The 19632-nt window shown below is 36.2% G+C and overlaps 1 protein-coding gene across 3 annotated transcripts in view; it reads right to left on the bottom strand.

Moving 5' to 3' along the window:
* Positions 1-1691: 1691 nt before the first annotated feature.
* LOC127477300 (guanine nucleotide-binding protein G(q) subunit alpha) overlaps positions 1692-19632 on the bottom strand; it is a 131963-nt gene continuing 114022 nt past the window's right edge. For all 3 annotated transcript variants that reach the window (XM_051801490.1, XM_051801492.1, XM_051801491.1), the window contains exons 6-7: positions 13079-13232; positions 1692-8846 (exon numbers count right to left, since the gene is read on the bottom strand). In XM_051801490.1, the coding sequence (XP_051657450.1) occupies positions 8656-8846; positions 13079-13232 (345 nt within the window). In that variant the 3' untranslated portion in view covers positions 1692-8655. The remainder of the gene's footprint in view (positions 8847-13078; positions 13233-19632) is intronic.

Genomic DNA, 19632 nt, shown 5'->3' with positions numbered 1-19632 from the left:
CAACTATTCTTTCCTATTTCCAGTAGAACAACCGAAGAGCGAAGAAGTAAAAAGACTATCTGCTAAGACACGGAAGCCATAATATTATTTTCTACTGGGAAGACAAACCAAATAACTAAATTATGCATATTTTACAGGTAAACTAGCAAAATTAGTTTCACTTGCATGATTGAGGATGTAAGGTTTGCCTTCCATGCCTTGCAGCATTACACTATTCCCCTCTGTTGCAATTTGGAGGTGTCCATTTTGAGCACTCTGCAATAATACATATTACTCAACTCTTGAACATCAGAGTAGGGGAGAAAGAACTTTTAACCTGCATTACTTTGTAATGCAAAATGTTTAAAGAAGTCTCAGTTATGCTAACAAAGTATCTCAAACCCAGGTTTGGGTTTTTTTTCCTATTAATCTTGAACAAGTAAACAGACACCCAACAACTCACAAATGGTTTCTCAGTTTACATAAGCTTTTCTCTGCTTAGGAAATTTGTTGTGCTCATTTACACTCTACACCATCATCTAGGATGAATCCTATATTTACCTTCTAGCTGTATAATGCTTTGCTCTTCTGGTTTTAAACTGAGGATTACATTTTGCTATCTACAGTGGAGTTGCTTTTGTTTCATATTAGCAGAAATGAAATCAGCATGTATGAATGTGAATATATATCAAAAGAGAACTGTTTAATCCATAACCACAGAAGTCTTCCACTTGCAGCACCATTTCTATAATTTCTTACAAGAGATTCAAACAACTTCTAGACCATATTAAATATCCATTAAGCTGTTTTTACAGATATTATTTATAACATTATTTGAACACTTCCAACATCCTGCAAAAGAAAACTGATGTCTTCTTAGTACCAACACAGCCTGTTGCAATTTAAGACAAATAGCTCCATCAACTAAATTATAATCATATTACTGATTAATGTGTTAAAAGATTGTTATGCAAGGGAAGTATCAAATTTGACCATGTTTATATCTTCTGCCTCAATTACAACCAGGTTGCTTAACTTTGGTAAAGTGAGATAGGTGATGTTCTAAAGCACTTGAAGAAAAACCCTGACAGCGGATATTACATCAGTCAGTTTCTCCAACTAAAATAAATCAGGTTCTCCTAAGACATGCTGAGAAAAGTAGACATCAAGACAGTCACAAAAACATTATTCCGCCTTTCCAAAATCAGCATTTATAATAAACCAAGTATTTTGCAGTATATGGTAACAAATGAACTAATCTCTAGTATACAATAATCACACTTGAGTGCACAATAACTGCCAGCTGTTAAGAGACTCCAGATACTTCATTGTGAGATAAATGGAATTTTATTTCTAGGGAGTGATTCTTCTTTATAATAAATGTATAAAAGTGCAATATCTTAAATATTTACTGCATGCAAGTAATCTTCTCGTTGTTTTTAGCATCATATAAAGTAATCTTATGCAATAATCTCCGCAAGAATACATTTGAACTTACAGTCGAATTAAAGCATCTCTTCAGTTGAGTGCCAGCCTAATCGTTGCATTAACCACCCCATATAGGACTGTAGGAAAAAAACCAAACTTTCCGTAACATCCTGGCAAACAGTTCTCTATTGACAATGCGAAATGACATACTGAAATGGCTTAATTAGGCTCACATTTGCCTACTACATCCTTCAGCTGACTGCATTCCGACTATAGTGTTACAGTTTTGTTTTCTTAAATGCCTGTCCAAAAGGCTTGTTGGATCTGCCCCTGATTACAGGAACCTTCTGAAGCTGTTCTTACTCACAATTTGTCTTTAATGCAGCCAGTATAATCAATTCTGTAATGACTACCAGAACTGAATCTGGTAGGTCAAGTAACCTTCTCTTTATGGCAAGCAGGATAAAAGAAAGATACAGAAAAATAATCAAAACAAAAAGGCAGAAGGAACATTAAACAAGATTAAGCAGAAATTGTGTTCCTCTTCAGCTGTATTACACATCCTCATTTGTTGAATTCTATCAGATCAATTTACATTTAACTCACAAGGATCAGAAAGTATTCCAGAGTGTACATACATAAAGCAATACTGTAGAAGTATTTTCTTTTGATGGCAGGAAGCAATTAATCAGTGTGATAGACGAGTGTGAATGGAGAAGGAAGGAGTGCATTGGACAAGGACACAGCAAACCTTGAATGTCATGCACAGCAGCACAGCATTTTAAATAAGATAGAAAACTTCCATTTTTTAAAGATCTTACTGGAAATGAACTATTTTTTCTTCCTTTTTTTTTTCACCCTGTGAGATGAATGAAAGCCCAATTCTTGTATTTCTCCATCCTTAACACTAAGGGTGACTTGTTGGCATCAGTCTGACTACAGTTGCATTTACTTCATATACATAGAAACTGGTGTGAAACTTTAAAGTGGAGTAGGAAAGAGTTCTCCTTTTTCTACAATTTCATTTTCTTCCCAGATAAAAATGCAGTCAAGACCTTTCAAAGTGAAAAGTGCAACCCTTCCAAGCCAGAATAGCTAACAGCCCCCAGACTGCATAAAATGAAGGTTTTAGATACTACAGGACTAGGTTTAAAAAGGGAAAGAGTGTTACTCCTTTTTTTCTTCATTTCTAAGCCTTTTGGCCACACAATTCTACCTCTTCCACTTAGTCAGCTTAGCACTTATTGGAAATATTAGTCAGCCAAATCAGCTGACACCCCTGAAAATTAGATTAGTAAAGCAATCAAACAAGAAGAGGGTTTGGTTTTTTTTTTTTTTCACTCAGCTCATTGGCCAAGCAGGAAGGCTGAAATAAGGGAGAGGAAAAATTCCCAGCAGTTGAAAACTGGGAACAGAGGCCTCAGAGGGTAGCTCTTTTTTGTAGCAATGAGCTATGAGTGGGGCAGGTGCCTTGATGTCAGATACTGATACCACACGTGCTACTGAGGAGCCGGCAACTGTGTATTTTGTGGCAGTCTACAAATACTCTCGAACTCCTAGGAGTTTGGAACAGTATCCTACAAGTGCTCAGCAATCTGGTGAGATGATTGTAATGATCTGATGGCAGGTTTTAATCACAACTATGCACAATTTATCACACAGATAGTTTCTACTTTTATTTCACGTATCCAACAGTCACCACTGACACTGTATTTTGTTGGCATTATCGTCACTGAGACATAAAGATAAAATAAATCCTTCCCTACTGATTCCTCTCCCTTACATTCTGTAACTGGAAATTAAAATGAGGAATCATTCACTCAAGTCCTTGCTTAGGTAAACTGTTTGCACTCTGGGAATCTTACTTAAACCATTGTGATCATGTAATAGAAAACAAACTAATTTTTGCAACTGGCCTGAACTTCTATTTCTTCAGTAATGAAGACAGGAGATCCACTGATTGTTGACAAAGTATGAGCCAAACTCCTGAGAAGTAGCTCATAGGCATCTTTCCCTTATTCCTGCCACGGCACAGGTGAACAAGATGACCTAAGGAACATCTTGCTCTTGCAGTACTACTGCAATCATCCAAAATCTTTAAGAAATTCACCTGTCTACACAGTCTGAATTTTCTAGTAGTAAGGTATGGGGTTTATTTCTTCTCACCCCCCATTTCTGAGTTTCCATTGTACACAAGCCAAAAAAACTCCAAACCTTTAATAATACTGTCAAATTACCATCTCCACTGTAACAAACCTTAAAGGTTTTGAATGTCTGGCTGTAACAAAGATATTCTGGAAATTTAAATATTTAGACAATGATGATGGAGCACACATAATTAAAAATTAATTGTGGAGTAACACATCTATCCACCATTTACTATAACAAAAGCACTTTGGGAGAACAAAAAGCCCAAACAGTATTTCAGAAAAACTAAATTTCAGGAATGAAGATACTATAGTACGAAGGTATTGGCCAAAAATACTGTATTTTTAACCAGCAACATTTTTGAGGGGCAGTAACTGTACGGTATTAGTTTTTCAAAAAAACTATTTCTGTCCCTCAAGTGACACACAATACATGCATTTAAATGACACTTTAAGAACAGCAAATATGATATTTATTTTTAAATACTCAAAGTTTTAAAATGCATCTGACACTCCTCCCTAAAAAAAAAAACTAAAACTGGACAAATAAGGATTTCCTGCAGCATGGTGAATGAGAAATCCAGCAACAGACTTAAACTGTATTTTGAGAGAAAAAACCCCCGAATCAACAGATTTACATTTACCTTGATATGGCTGGCTTTATATTTTTGACAATATTTTCAAAATCTCTCTTTTTTCCCTGCAGTATGGCTACTGTGAAAAAGCTCAAGTGAAACACATGGCAAAATCCCTTTAACCAGCTAAATCTTGACCTCATTGCATTGACTACATAGGAAAGTTTCTTGGTTGATTGACAGAACTCAAAACGTTATGGGTAATCAGAAGTCAAAACAGAGGAAGTATCAGCAGCTCCACTTCTCAAACTAAATGTGTTGCTTTGCAAGATCTCTACTAAACTAACAAACCGGACAGAGTCAGATGACTTTAGTTGTTTAAAGCCTGTTAAATTTTAGAATTTATGGTTTATATCAAAAGAGGGACTGGACCGCCTTTGCAAAATCTCAATTTCTAAAATATCATGGTTAATCACTTATACTAGGACATTTAAATTTCCTAACTTATGTCGGTCTCTCCAAAACATATTTATTTTACTGATCACTTAACTAGAGGTAGGTCATGTGTAGGCCTTGTTAATATGCTGTGAACACTTCATTAGTTCACTAATGTAATAGTCTGCAGGAAAACCACGCACAGAGCTCCAAAAATAGCAGCACATAATAATAAATTATTGTCTAAATTTATTTTTTTTCATGTGGGTTAACATGTCCATGTCTTCTCCTAATATTTTATTCTTTCGTGAAGAATGTTTAACAAGGAAAGGGTCATGAGGTTGAGTAATCTGAAAGTCTTCTTCCCACCTTATGGGAGTCTAGCAGTATCTTTATATGCAGCCCTTTTCTCCCATATAGAGTTTTTGCAGATCATGCAGTCAATTCTGACTGTTTTCCAGCATTAAAAGTCTCTTCTCCACTTTCAAACTTTAAAAATGGATTCACAATCATGTGGCAGTATGATTAAAAATTACAGTCCATACACCTTGACAATCAAAAGAGACTGAATTATAAAAAGTAAACTGCCCTTATAGCTGCATCATCCTACATCTGTAAGGACAGTGTCAGTTAATTAGTGAAAAAGGCAAGTTCAAGGTTTCTGTAAAACATGTATTACAGCTTTCTTGTGCTAGTGAACATCTAGAATACACAAGTTCCCAAGATGTTTTCTTTCCCTCCTCCCCCATTTATACCATTCAAAGAAAACACATCATTTTGGCAAAGTTAAAAGGGTTTCTGTCTTGATGTTTTTGCCTTCAGCTTCATGTTAGAGGCACAAACTTCTGGACTTAAGCACTATAAGGCATAGTAGAAACCATCAATTAAAACAACAGCACCACCACCACCACAATGGAATATACTACAAGTGGGAACAGCTGTGTCATTTAAAAAGAAAATGTTTTTGTAAACTGTCACACTGCAATGCTGTGTTAGGTGATTCATGTAAAGCTTGCCTTGGCATGCTGAATATCTTTTTTTCCAGAACATGCTCAAATGATCTAAACACTGCCACAGGTTCAACTCACCTAAAAAATACCAGAAAATAGCCCAGTGGCACACACTCTTGAAAACTTTTGCAATCACAATGTAACTAGAAAGCGTGAGTAAACTTTTGTTTGGTTTTTATACAAAACTCCGAACCACATTTCCTGTTCCCCCACCCAATATCCTATAAGAAAAAAAAAAAAATTAAAAATGCCCAAACTTTTGTTAGACACCACTGTCTGGTGTGGCTTTTTGTTTGTTTGGGGTTTTTACCTCCCCCCCCTTTTTTTTTCTTTTTTTTTTCTTTTTTTTTTGCTACAGTTCCATTTATAGCACTGAATCCAGCGTGGGCAATGTATTCCCAGGTTGAAAGAAGGGATATTATCAACAGCGGAACTGTGAAAACAGAAGCTCTGTTGAATTTATAGCAAGATCAAGACCAATTTTCTTAAACTGTACATAAGAAAGAGTCACTGTTCTGATCCCCTATTCAGAATGTCAGTGTTACTTTTAAATAAAATGCTTTTAACTCCTTAAAATTGTTTATTATAGTGACTTTTTGGTTGTTGTTGTTATTCATAAAGTTTCTGCAGTTTCTGAAAGACTAATTAATTGATCTGATGTTTTATATTTTATCATGGTATTTTTAGGGCAACAGCATACACACATTAGTACTTATATACAATGGTTTGAAATATCTATAAACTTACTTTTCCAATAAATCCTACCAGAAAAGTAGAAGTAACCTAATGTGAATCTGATAAATAAAAATTTAATTTATATTTAAAGCTTATGTTCCAATTAGAGATATAATGGCCTAAGTTCTCTAATAAGTTTGTTTTCTACAGCTGTATAAAGCCCTGACATTGTTTTGAATGTGAATGACCTCCGTCTGGGTGTCTCCAATTTACTCCTTCTCAGGAATGTGGAAATGATTTTATACAGCACAATGCTAGTACCGCTCTGTACTATAGTATTTTGTTTTGTAAATAAAAACAACAAATCCCTAGTCAGAAATAAACTGACAAAATTTACATTCTTCTCTCTTAAAAAAGTAAATAAAATAACATTATTTAAAATGTGAATTAGCTATAAGACATACAATACAATTACATAGATACATATCAATACAGCACATTCAATTTGCCAAAAATTAATGATTACAAAGCCAATATGGATGCTGCCATATATATATATATATATGTATGTACAGTGATTATAGCATTCATAATTGCACTATACCTACAACCAGTTTTAAATTACACGGTGTTTTAAGAGGGAGCAAAAAATAGCAACTGTTCTTGTTATTGTTGTTTTGGAATTGAGAGGGTTAAGGATGAAAACCGTCTCATTAGTATTTATTGTTAACTTTGGTAATCAACTAATAAGCCATTCTTTTTTTCCACCTCCCATCTGCTGCTATGTGGCTGCAATTTCTGTGTTAAGTGCACTCTAGTGCTACTTAGCATTGCAGACAATAAATCCAATTATGAGTCTGAACTCCGAGTTTCCTAGAGCTTGCTAGCAATCATGCACCTGGTCAAAAAACACCTTTCAACCTGCAGAATAAAGGCTCATCTACGTGTGCTGCATTTTTGTTGTTAAAAAATCGCACGTTTAAATTTAAAGAATGATTTTCTCACTGCTTCATTTACATTTACAAATCTCTTCTAAAGAACGTTGAGAGAGGCTATTTTGCATGAAAGCTTATCAAATGCCTGTGAATTAGTTAACAAGCAACCTTATCAAGAAAGGTTCCTGAATATGATCTCTCATTAATACTTTTGTGTTATACAACTAAAGGTGCCTTGAAATTATTATGGAAAACAACCTCATGTCTTAACTGACAAAGGGGGAGATCTAAACTGTTTTTAAATCAGTAGACCACATGCATGTCATATTCATAGCATATTCACTTACATTGTTGGTTTTGGCATTAGAAAATGGAACACCTTCTAAAAAAGGGAACGCATGAGCTAAAACTGCATGTGTTAATCATTTGGCAGTTGACTCAATCAGGTCAGTTCCCAACCCCTCTGTTTGGCATTTCAATCAGTATCTTGTTTCAAGAGCACTGGTTTTATAAAAAGCCAGATTTGGCAACGTGAATTTTGTACAATAAAAATAATTTTTCTACTGTGGAAAAAGAACACTTAAAAAAGCTCTAACTTAAGAAAAACACACCACAAAACTGAGAAAAACAACACTGTTTCAGGCTGTAGCCACTGGGGAAACTGTAGTGTCTCACTTTTCTATTTGGCATCTGTAAATAAAAGGAGAGAGAAAAAAATGGCACATGGCAACTAAAAAGAGATTCTAACATATTCCATGTACATCCAAAACTGCGTCTTAATTACTTCAGTATTGTCTTCTGTGCACCTTTCTGAACTGTAAAATTACGGATAAATTTAATATCCTTAGACAACTGTAATTCTACTTTGTAATCCCAATCTTCTAGTCTCAAAGTGAAGACAGAATGAAGACACCCATGCAAAGAATTTAAAAATCACAGTATCAATACTTTTTGATCCTTCAGAGAAAGTACATACTGTAAAATTACAATGACTGATGACTTAAATTGTGATGATACTATTTTCCTGACCAAATCACCCAACAGAAAATATTTCACCCAGGAATGCAACTGGGAAAAAAAAGGCCATTGTACCCTGTAAAACATAAGGGGGGAAGGAAAGGAGGGGGTGAGAAAGGGTTAGGAAAAGAGGAAACCAGCTTGATTTTGCTTCAACAGCAAAAACCTGCTATCCTTTGTAAATGTATGACCGAGAATTTGAAACACATTGAGTCACAAGGTTTTGCCTAAAAAAATGAGGAAATGTGCTGTGAATGTACTTCAGCATCTTTTGTTTTTCCTCCATATAGTTTAAATAAAATCATAATATTAACTACAAACTCTGTGGACATTCACAGAGTCCAGGCCGGCAATAAATTAGTATTATGCAAATTGTTTTCACAGATTATAATACAGTCCCTCTTGCGTATCTTCAATCATGGAAAGCTGGTTTTGGAGGACCCCCCAGGCACAGTTAAACCAGGTTGTACTCCTTCAGGTTTAACTGTAGGATTGTGTCCTTGACAGCAGCGAAGACGAAGCGGATATTCTCTGTGTCTGTAGCACATGTGAAGTGAGAGTAGATAATTTTGTCACTATCTGGATTCAGGTCTACGAACATCTTCAGGATGAACTCTCGTGCCGCCTGTGCATCCCGCTGTGGTCCTGTAAGAAAAAAAATTCCATTTTCTTAAAAGTCAATTTCATATTTCAAGTTCTTTAAAAGAAAACAAGAAAGGCTCAGTCTGTGCTCCTCCTGTAAGAGAACATGGGGAATCTTTTACTAATCAATAATATCATATACTGGCTACTTTCTTTGTGGTAGGAACTATTAAAAATAAAGAAGGAAATTTCAGAAGTTCACCAACTCAGAGCTGATCTTTTCTTGCTAACTATCCTCATTCTTCACTAAGAGAAATCAGCTGTTTAAAACAAGTGATCTATAAATGAATAGAATGAAAAAAAAAAAAATTAGCTATATTATTAAATCTTTAAAAATGCTAATAGAATTGGTGAATGTTCTAAACCTGCTATACCTAAATTAGACTTTAGTTATTTTAGCCTTGCAAGATTCACTAGTTTTATGTGTATTTTAATAAGAAGCGTAGTGAAGTTATATGCTGGACTGGTCTGACACCGTTACCAACAGAACTTAATTTACTTTAAGGGATAATAAAATACACGTGCTCTCCAGCTAAAGCTGTTGATTGCAAAAGGCTCATGTTCTAACCGACTACTTGTTTTCTACATTATGTATGTTAATGATCCTATCAGATCTAAATTAAGGTTTTAACTCTCAGAAGGACAGAGAGTCAATGTAACCAAACTACATTTTCATCTTAAAAGAACACAGTAGGCAATGACTTCCAGCCTAGAACAGTGAGGATTCATTCATGTTCACAGCCACAAGAGCAGCGCAGACGCAAGAACACAAGCCACATGTTGCTGAATTCTGTTCCATTATTCCAGTGCTGCTTAGAGAAGCCACTGTTCCCTTGCTCTCCTGTTTCTGGAACGTGAGTTTCTACAGAACACACATTTTCTATACTCTTGCCTCCTCCTATTCTCTTCATTAGTCCTGTTGTTACATGGCAATATAAATACCAGCAGCCAACTGTTATGGGTGGATCTGTCCTTCAGTAATTATGAAATCTGTACTTTGTGGGTCAGCGTATGTCCACATATTTTTCAACAACTGGATAACAGAACTTATTTTTAATACTTCAAGTTTGTAATTGCTAATATTTCCAATGTGGGTAATTCTATAAAATTTAGGAAAAGAATGTATGGATGAGAAGTCATGTACTTTCTTGAGTGCTGCAAATCCATGTGAAGGGGGTGTAAGATTCTGCACTATACAGGTGTATGTGCCGTGAACAGATGTACATATATACACATACAAACACAGATGACATCATCACTTCTACAGCTTCAAAAACACAACACTCTCTAGCCTTTCGCTTCTTTTCCTCCCAACTATAGCCACTCCTCTCTCCCTCTCTGTGGTGGGGGGAAACAGTTTTCCCCCTGAAGTTATAAAATGGTAAAATCCCAGGGGGTGGTGACCCTTGAAGTTTTGAGGTTTTACCCAATGAGCGCTTCTGCAAAATATAAACATATCACAAGCAGAACAGAAGAGAAGGTAGTTGTTGTAGTTGTTGTGGGAGAAGTGGCCACGTTGTAAAGCCACGAGGAGTGAGGGCAGGAGCCCCCCTGGGGGGCTCTGGCCCCCCCAGCCCCCGGCTGGGGCTGCAGGGACTTGGAACAGTGTTAAGCTGGACTACGTATCTGTAGCTATAAGCCGGGGGATGTTTCTCCACTGTGAGCTGCAGCAAGAGATACTGAAAAGCGGCAGCAGAACTGCACTGACCGAAGAAATGGTGGTAGAGAGCCAGAAGAGACAGGACCAAGCGGCAACAACAGGCAGGCAGTAACACAGAGAATTCCCGGAAGGAGAAAGAGAACGACAGCCAGCAGCAGAGAAAGAACTGAGTTCTACAGAGGAAGTTTGGGTAAGAACTGAAACTAAAACCCCAAACTCCTTGGAGACCTCTGAGAAAGGAGGAGGATGATGGACTCTTACTTGAAAGAGTCTTAAAGTGCTACAGCACTGCAGAAAGGAGCTAAAAAGCTCTGAGAAAGAATGCAGAGGGGGTGACCTTGCCCCTCCCTCGTTGCTGCTGCCAAGCTGGCAGCCTGAGACAGAGCACAGGAGCTCTGGTGGAACTCTTGAGGCAAAGGCCTTCAACTGAAAGCTGCCCGAGATGTTCTGACTCAGGGGTGAATCCCCCGAGGAAGGGACCTTCATGGAGGTCTTACGCCCCATGATATGACCGTGGTGAAGCAAGTTTTGTCCCTGCTGGCAGTCCTAGGGTGAGAAGACCCTCGCTTGAAGACGACGGGCCAAGGGGCTTGGATACCCCTCGTGTGTACTGGCAGAGATCCAGATACAGATGCTGCTGCATGAGAAGAAGGGAACCTGCTGCCTTAGAGACATTGCTGCTCTGAGAGTAGAAAAGGATCTTTTCCTTCTTCCCTCATGGACTTTTATTTGCAGGGGAGAAGAGATTTGATCCCTTGTAAATACTTATGTCATGGTAGAGATAATTAAGATTGTATATAATGTATTGTAGTATTTATTTGTACAGTCATTATAATATATTCCCTTTCCCCCATTTTGAGTCTTGTGTGGTGTCTGGAAACCATCTCACACTGGATTGAGATGTGGGAGGAGGCTAGGACTAGGGAATTGGATTTTTGGGGCTCTCAATCCATGACACTCTCCCAGCTCTTCATTCCAGTCTTTGAGTCAGTTTTCTAGTAATAGCCATACAAGGATGTCTTCATGCAATCCACAGACCCATGAGCATGCATCGGGTCCTCCTTCCAATGCACTGTGCTCGATTAGCTAATCGAGCTAACTGATTAGCTTGATTTAATTCATGCAATTTGGCATCCTGGCCAGCAGTTCTCATCCCTATGCTACCTTCTCTTTTGTGCAGAAAAACAGATGAGAGAATTGATCCAGCTGAAAAATACCTAATTCTGATACCTTCCCACATCCTCAGTGTGCTGGACAGAAGATGAGACCACATGGTGACCTCTGTAAGCCACAGACCTCACTCTGTCACTGGAAGTAATCAAATCAAACCATAGCCTTGCCTCTGGAGTTAAGTCCTGAAAGATCTGCAGAATTAAGAGACAACGACTCTTGAAGACTTCCAGGTCTTGACTCCAACAACCCTGTACCAGTCCATAATCTTTTTTCCCCTTCATTAATGGCAAAGGACAGGGGAAACAGACTTTCTATGAGCTGAGCCACTGAGTTCTGTCTCGGTTTTTTTTCTGGACAAGAATTTGTTAACACCTGAGTGGTGATAACTGCTGAGCAGATTGTAGGGTCTTTTCACCTTCCGGATGCCATCTAGGGAACTTGTCACACTAATTAAATTCCAAAGAACAAGCATATTTCTATTCAACTGCTAGTTTTCTTCTGTATAGTACCATGAAACTAAATTTTCACTGACTCACAAATAATATGGTCTGATCGATCCTGAAGGTTGTTGATTGTTCCCTTCCCCTTTAACAGAACAGAAAATGTACATTTTTCCTGTTATTACTTTCCATATTTGTACATGAGAGTTTTAATCTTTTTCTCAGCTTCCCAATCAGCTACTCACTTCCTGGTGGGATGAAATCAATTTTCTTTTTTGAAAAATAGGAACACTTAGTTCTCTAGACCTCTTTTATTACATGAGTTTGATTTTTCTCTGTTACCAAGGCCTCTTTCACTCAAGTTACCTCAAAATGCTTAGTTTTCCTCTCAGAAGAACTTTCTGAAAGCACAGCTTTAGTAAAAACACTTATACAACACACAATTCTTTTTATGGACAAGCACATTAAGCTTCACATAATTAATGTCAAATTAAAATAAACTAAAAGGTACAATGAAAGGGTATAAGGGGTGGCACTTGTTTCTCTGAGTGTTACAGACAGTTTATGACACTTCCCCTTAGGTATTCAATCTTACAAAAAACCAAACCTCAAAAACCCAAAAGTATGAACAACTACGTGTACAACTGAGGAATGCATTTTATTTATTTTTAATGTTTGCACTTCAATTTAAACTCTCCCCCAATTTACGAAAAAGGACAGAATGCGTTTCACTATAATTTCCCACTAAAGGTTCTGCCATGCTACCCACAACTAATTACAGAATAAAATGAAAATCTAGCAGTCTAAAAATCAACAACAGTTCCATCACATTTTACTTTTTTTTTTCTTGAAGGAGTAAAATATATCCAAGGATCTATCTATCTAGCATTTGGACATAGCTACTACAGTTTGCCATTGCTGCAGTGTAAACAGAGCATGAACTCTGATGTCATTATACTTACCATCATACTCTGGAAAATAATCAACTAGATGGGAGTACATAATTTTCTCCTCTAATAGATCTTTTTTATTTAAGAACAGAATAACTGAAGAATTCTGGAACCATGGATATGTGATAATTGTCCTAAAGAGTGCTTTGCTTTCTTCCATTCGATTCTGGAATAAAAAGAAGAGCAGAATTTTGGTGGTTGTGAATTTATTTTTTTAATAATTTCATGCATTTTCACTTTATTTGGTAAAAGGATCCATTTCATTAAATATCCAAGCATTTTCCTTCTGCAAATTCAACTCCTGAAGCATAAGTATTCTTTAAAACACTAGTCATGAACATGAAAGTTGTAATAGGTACATTTGTAAAGTCTGAGTATGCACTGGTGGTTATTGAAAAGTGATTAATGGTATGGACAAGTACAGCACCACAAGACATAATAATCAATTCAAGGTTTAATACATTATTTATTTTACATGCCTTTGAATATTCTGAGTGTAGAGTTGAGCAGTTCTTAGAGATCAGTCTTAAAATAACTGCAAGCAAATTTGGAACCTGAGAACATTCTGTCAATGTCAAAAGCTTATGACATAAATTTAAAAAAATTCTAATTTGCTAAAATTTGTTTCTAACATCATTGGATTAGCCTTTAATTCTTTAACTGCTCCTGAAACCACTTTTCACTGTAGCTGTAATGTCAGTAAAGCTGACTCTATCTGTAATATTCTTCTGTCATTGTAAAATACGTTACAATTTGATTAGTTCTGAAGAACTTAAGCTGACGTGACATGGTTAATACAGAGTCATAACAAATATGGTTCAAAACACAGGAACTAACTTACTTTTTTCATTATTATTATTTAAAGCTGCAGCACCCTGAAAAAGCCTGTTTCACCACTGAATGGGGCTTCAGAGAATGGCAAGGTGAATCCTGCAGATTCTGCTGTTGCTGAGCCACACAACAGTCTGTCAGATAACTCTGACAGTTTTACCATAACTGTATCTTTACTGCCATGAATTTGCATTTTAGAGAGGCAAACATAAACATGAACAGGAACTTAAAAACACAAACAAACTTAAAACAACAAAACAAAACAAAAAACAAACTGCAAACCAATTCCATTTTGTAGTAAAAATTGGTGATTTGGTCTCATATATTACCCCAGAATCCTTGTGTAATTTATTAAACTTTATTGCATGTTGTTGTGGTGAGTGAAAATAAATAGCTGAATTTATATATTAAGAAACTAATGTGAGGGATAAAACATTTGCTTTCATGCACTCGGATCTCATGACTCATATCAATTTCAATGGTGCCAGGATTTCATTCTGCAAGGAGAAAAACTCAAATGTCAACACAGTTGAACATAAAACCTAAGTCCTTAGACTAATTGTTAATCAGACCATATTTTCTTCTCAAAGTTCTATGCAGACCTCTTCTCTAAACAAGATGTTACAGAAAGGCAATGGGAACTACCTAGTTTTGACTTTTATAACTTGATAAAAAAAAGAAGGCAATGTAAACTTACAAATTACTGATTAGATTATAAATATTTACCTAAACTTCTTAATTCTTGGTATCTTCTAATGTGACACTCAGAAGGTAAAACAGCATAGTGACTCAATTAGAAGTGTTCTTTCACAGTAAATTTATAAGCTATTTGTAACTTCTCAATAAGAAAAGTGCAAGGAAAAGACAAACTAATTACTTACCTAGACAAAATGTTCCTACTTTTCACCTTCCAAATAGACTGCAATATTTTCATCTACAATGCTGGTTTTTTCCCATATACACAACATAGAATTGCAAAGACAAAATAAATACATCTATTTGGATAAACTTACAACCCTTCCTCCAGCAAAGCTCAAGAAAACTGTGTTTTGCAAACACTTATTAGCCCCAGAGCACATTTTCATTTTTGATTTGAAAGGGATGCCAAACGAGATGAAGCAGAAAACGTATGCAGACTAAAGCTGCATTGACATCGTGCATAAAACAATTTCTGGCACCCAATCAGCTGAAAAACGAACTCTCTAATTGTTACGTATAACAAAAATACCAATAGACATACACAACCAAGACAAAAATACTTTGTCTTCAGTGTAAGATGAGTATGTCTTATATATTAATTATTAATTCTGTATAATATGAATTGAATTCTACAGCCACCTTTTTCTTATTATCAATTTATAAATGTCTCTCAAGTCCTTTCATGCTTAGTTTGAGGCATTTGACTTAAACATCTCCTTGACAAAACATGTAGTAAAGATTTCACTCAAACAAGAGATCAGAGAAAAAGCAGGTTTTCATGGTTTCAAAAATAGTTCAATTAATTGACAACCGATCTGTGTTAAAAAAAAAAGATCCAAGAAAATAATCACAGCCTTGAGAAATTTACAGAAGTGATTGACATGTGTGGTCTAATACAACTGAAGGAAATGATCAGTTATTTCAGAAAAGATATATAGTTGAGGATGTCAGTAACTAAAGTAAATAAAACATTACTAGATTATCCTGCCTCATTCACTCCACTGTATTCTTTAGTGCAGTAAAAGTTTCACTTCATACAGAAGCTACTTGCTTCCAGAAGCCAGTTGTTCCAACTGTCATCCAGTTAACTATATTTCCAGGAAGAGCCAGGTTAAATCTGAATCTACTCCTGATTCTGGGAGAATAGGCTTTAAAGACTCAGCAGTAGCAGACTGTTACCCTTGCTAATTTTGTATTAAATTATCCACTCCTAAACAAAATTAACTGGAAGTCAGAGAACTGTAGAAATAATAAAAACCCGTATACTACATTGCCAGAGGCCACTGAAGTAGAATTATTTCTTAGGGTATAAGAATCATGCCCTATACAGCTATAACAGATTAGGATACTGGAAAAATAAAACTGCTGCCAGATGAAGAACTATTTGCTTAGCTGGTGGGGAAAATACAATGCTTATTCTTAAAAATCACTAGCCTATGGAACGGCACAATACTTATTTTTTAGGATCATGTTAAACATTAACCAAGAAGAGAAATGGGAGAGTAACCAGCCTAGGTACACTAACTTCCATATTTGGGAAGTACGACCAGTTCATTGTGCGGTCAGCTGTAACTTCTCAGTCTATGACCACCAGAGGGACTCCCGAGACATGTGCAAAGAGGAGGGAACATATGTTAATGATTTTGAGGAAATTATTATCATCAGTATTTTTCTTCTGGGAAAACCAATGAACATGTATGTAAAAAATGGTATATAAACAGGAGCTTTTCTATACTCGGTATGCACAAAACTTTTGGAAGTATTCCCTGTGCATCCAGCACCAAATAAAGAATACTGCTTTCTAATACTGAAATTGTATGTTAGAGAATTTACTTTTTTGACCATTTTTCTGTAACAAGACAGTGAAGTGTCTTGCACACCAAATGGTAGTTCAAACAAACAGTAATTATCTCAGTACAGGGATTATTTCAAAGTGTACATCACTACAAAATGGTCCTTACTGCACCTCCATGACATGAACTGCAGGGATTACGACATTGGGAAGGCTGAAGACACAATTTCTAAGGAGCTGACAAAGGATGACAAGCTGTCTAAATCAGTGAAGAAACAGGTCACTCTCATTAAGATCCATAATTGACAGGTCTATGAATTTCCGTGATCCTTCTCAAGGAAGAGCCCACACTATGTTCTGCCTTTACAACAGAAGTATGGAAAAAAGAATTAGGCTAACACTGGTTATTTTCTCTGAATGTATGCCACATTGCAGCGCTCCACAAAGAAATATGCCTTCACAAAAGATGTATGTAATAAGACTGTAGTATTAGAAATTTAAAAGAAATCAGATTAGTATCAACATTCACTTTTAAGCAGTTCTTCCCAAGAGCCAAGCTTCTAAATTCTCTGCACTAAGATATTTGGACACCATTATCTGGAGAATAATGTTGCCTTTATGTCACCAGAAACCACTCATTATAAAATCAGAAACAGTAACTTACAGTTAAGCTCCAAAATCAGACTCTTCATGTAACAATACTACTATCCAATACACATTCAGGGCCTGGCTACCTGGATGGTTTCCAAATAAAGGCTAGGTCCATTAGAGGTAAAACCACTACAATTAGATGATGACAGTTACTATTTAAAACCAAAGAGAACATAGAGGGAATAATTATGTACTTACACATTAGAAGGGATGCTGCTGCACTGCTCATACAATTAAGCACCATACAACATTGAATAAGTAACAACTCCTCCTATAATTCGTTTAAATATAACCATCTGACAGTGACTATCACATATCTTGGAAGGCTTGGTTGGCAGAAAGGCATCTCTAAAGTTCACCTAGGTTAGTCTTTCACTTCAGTAGGTCTAATGATACATGGGAGCATGTCAGTCATGGCTTTGCCTTGGGAAGTCTTGAAAGCCTGTACAGACGGATTTCAGTAACTCTCTAATTTCCCTGTCCCCCTGCTAAATTAACATGCAAGGGAAAAATGTTTCCTAACATACAGCCTGAACTTCCCAAGACACAATCTAGTTATACTGTCCACCTCAAAAAATTCAGCTCCATGGCACTCCTGCAATTCCAAAATACTTGTTGGCAAGTATTAGTGTCTTGCTCACTAGACTAAACAAGCTTAGGTCTCTCACCCCGTCTTCACAGGACATGGGCTCTGGACCTTTCATGCTTTTCTCAACAGATTATGTGACCACGAAATTGCATATATAAACCCTCTGCAAATTATTTCAAAATTGTGTTAAAGATGGTGAACTGACATTTTGATATTTTGTCATTCAGATGTGTACTCTGTAGATGTTTTGCAGGAACTGAAAGACGGCCTAGAAATTTTCAAGTAGATTTTATCTGCCTGAGCAGATGAAGCATCCAAAATCTCAACTGCTCTACAGGTTCTCGGTTCACCAAAACAGATCAAACATTCTAAGATGGTTTCGTTATTTCATTTTACTATGACTCATGGATTAAGCAAAAAATAAGAAGCAATTTATTTTTTGACTAATCAATCTCTGCTTAACCTTCTGCAGTCTTTATCTCTCTGTTTATCCAATTTGTTTGAGTCATTTATGGATGCCACTGCTGATAAAACAATTTTTGTTCAAAATTAATTCCACCAACAATACTGCTTATTATCTTCTAAGGTTTCTCTTAAACTGATTTTCTGTTACTAGGACCTCACTCCTTTGCATGGTCACTATTTTCCTTATCTTAATTATATATGTAACATTATTGCCATAATATTTTTAATCAGTTTAATTACAGAAAGTTTGACATGATGATATGGTTGAACTACTGTTCTGGAAAACACTTGTCATTTACAGGATGCACTTTTCTTATGTAAAAAACAGTTTCATGTTACAGTAATTTTACTGGAAGTTGGGATAGGATTTCAAGGGAGTATAGAAAGAGTTCAGCATTGGGGACCTGACCTTCGGTCAGATGCAATGTGAAGGAAGCTTTGCCAAATCAAGCATGACAGTGTGGCTCTTCAAAAAAGGAACAGCAACAGGGGTGAGCAGGCAGTATTTAACAGTTTGTCCAAGTACCTGATTTAATTTTATGAGCCAGCTCTACCTCATCAAGTTGCTTCCAGAAAAATCTTATTTCAATTTCAATAGAAAAGGCTGCAGACAGAAACTTGTGAATAATTACTGTACAGAAATGTGCAGTTGGAGCTGGCTCAAGGCTTTCTCAGTAGCTGACAGCCATTCTCAGCAGTGAAGCCAAGCTTCAACAGCAACCCCTGTCCAACAGCAGCAAGAGTTCACCATAGCCTCCCTGGCTTTGCACAGGGAAAATTAGCAGGAGGATTACTGGTTTACCATCCCCCAAGATCCGCTGGTCTGGGTAACTTCCCTGTTCTGTTTTTGTCTGCAGTCAGTCCCAAACTGCATAAAAACATTGATATTGCCAGCTATGCCTCCATTTTTCTGATATACACATTCCAGCAAAAAATTCTCCCATATTTCACACAACCTGACACAGTTGCCAGTCTAGTTTAAAAATACCTTATGCAACAGAATAAGAAATATAGCAGACAAACTCCAAAAGTGAGTAGAAATTTGGTAACTATAAACAGATGATATAATCTTGGACAAGAAAAAACACTGTACTTACTAATGAATCACAGGACTGTCCAATTTTATGACTAGAAGCAAGCTTTTATAAAACAAAAATAAAATGAAATTTCTTTCTACCATGTACCTCTTGTTATATAAAAGATTTTACGTTGAAATGTTTTTCTATGATCATTAAACATTAAAACAAATACAACTAAATGTATAAATCAAGTTTTCTCACATTTTTATTCAAATGAAAACTCTTCCTTAATTTTTAATGAATTAAAAAGGAATATACTTCCTTGGTTTTTTTTTTTTTTTTAATACCTACACTTTCAGTTTTCATGTTAAAATGAAAGATTTCTAGTTCGGATTTATGTATTGAAATTCTCCTTGCTATCTGCTGCTCTGGAAAAATATGCGATTACTCCTGCAATTAGAAAAATAACAGAATTGGTATAATTTATAAGCACCTGATTCTAAAATGCCAAATCCTGAAA

The sequence above is a fragment of the Manacus candei genome, unplaced genomic scaffold (genome assembly GCF_025592945.1).
Source record: "Manacus candei isolate 608988 ecotype Guabito, Panama unplaced genomic scaffold, ASM2559294v1 h1tg000051l, whole genome shotgun sequence".
In the NCBI taxonomy this organism is placed as follows: Eukaryota; Metazoa; Chordata; class Aves; order Passeriformes; family Pipridae; genus Manacus; species Manacus candei.
The sequence above is the reverse complement of the archived record's forward strand: the minus strand, read 5'-3'. Positions and strand labels throughout refer to the sequence as shown.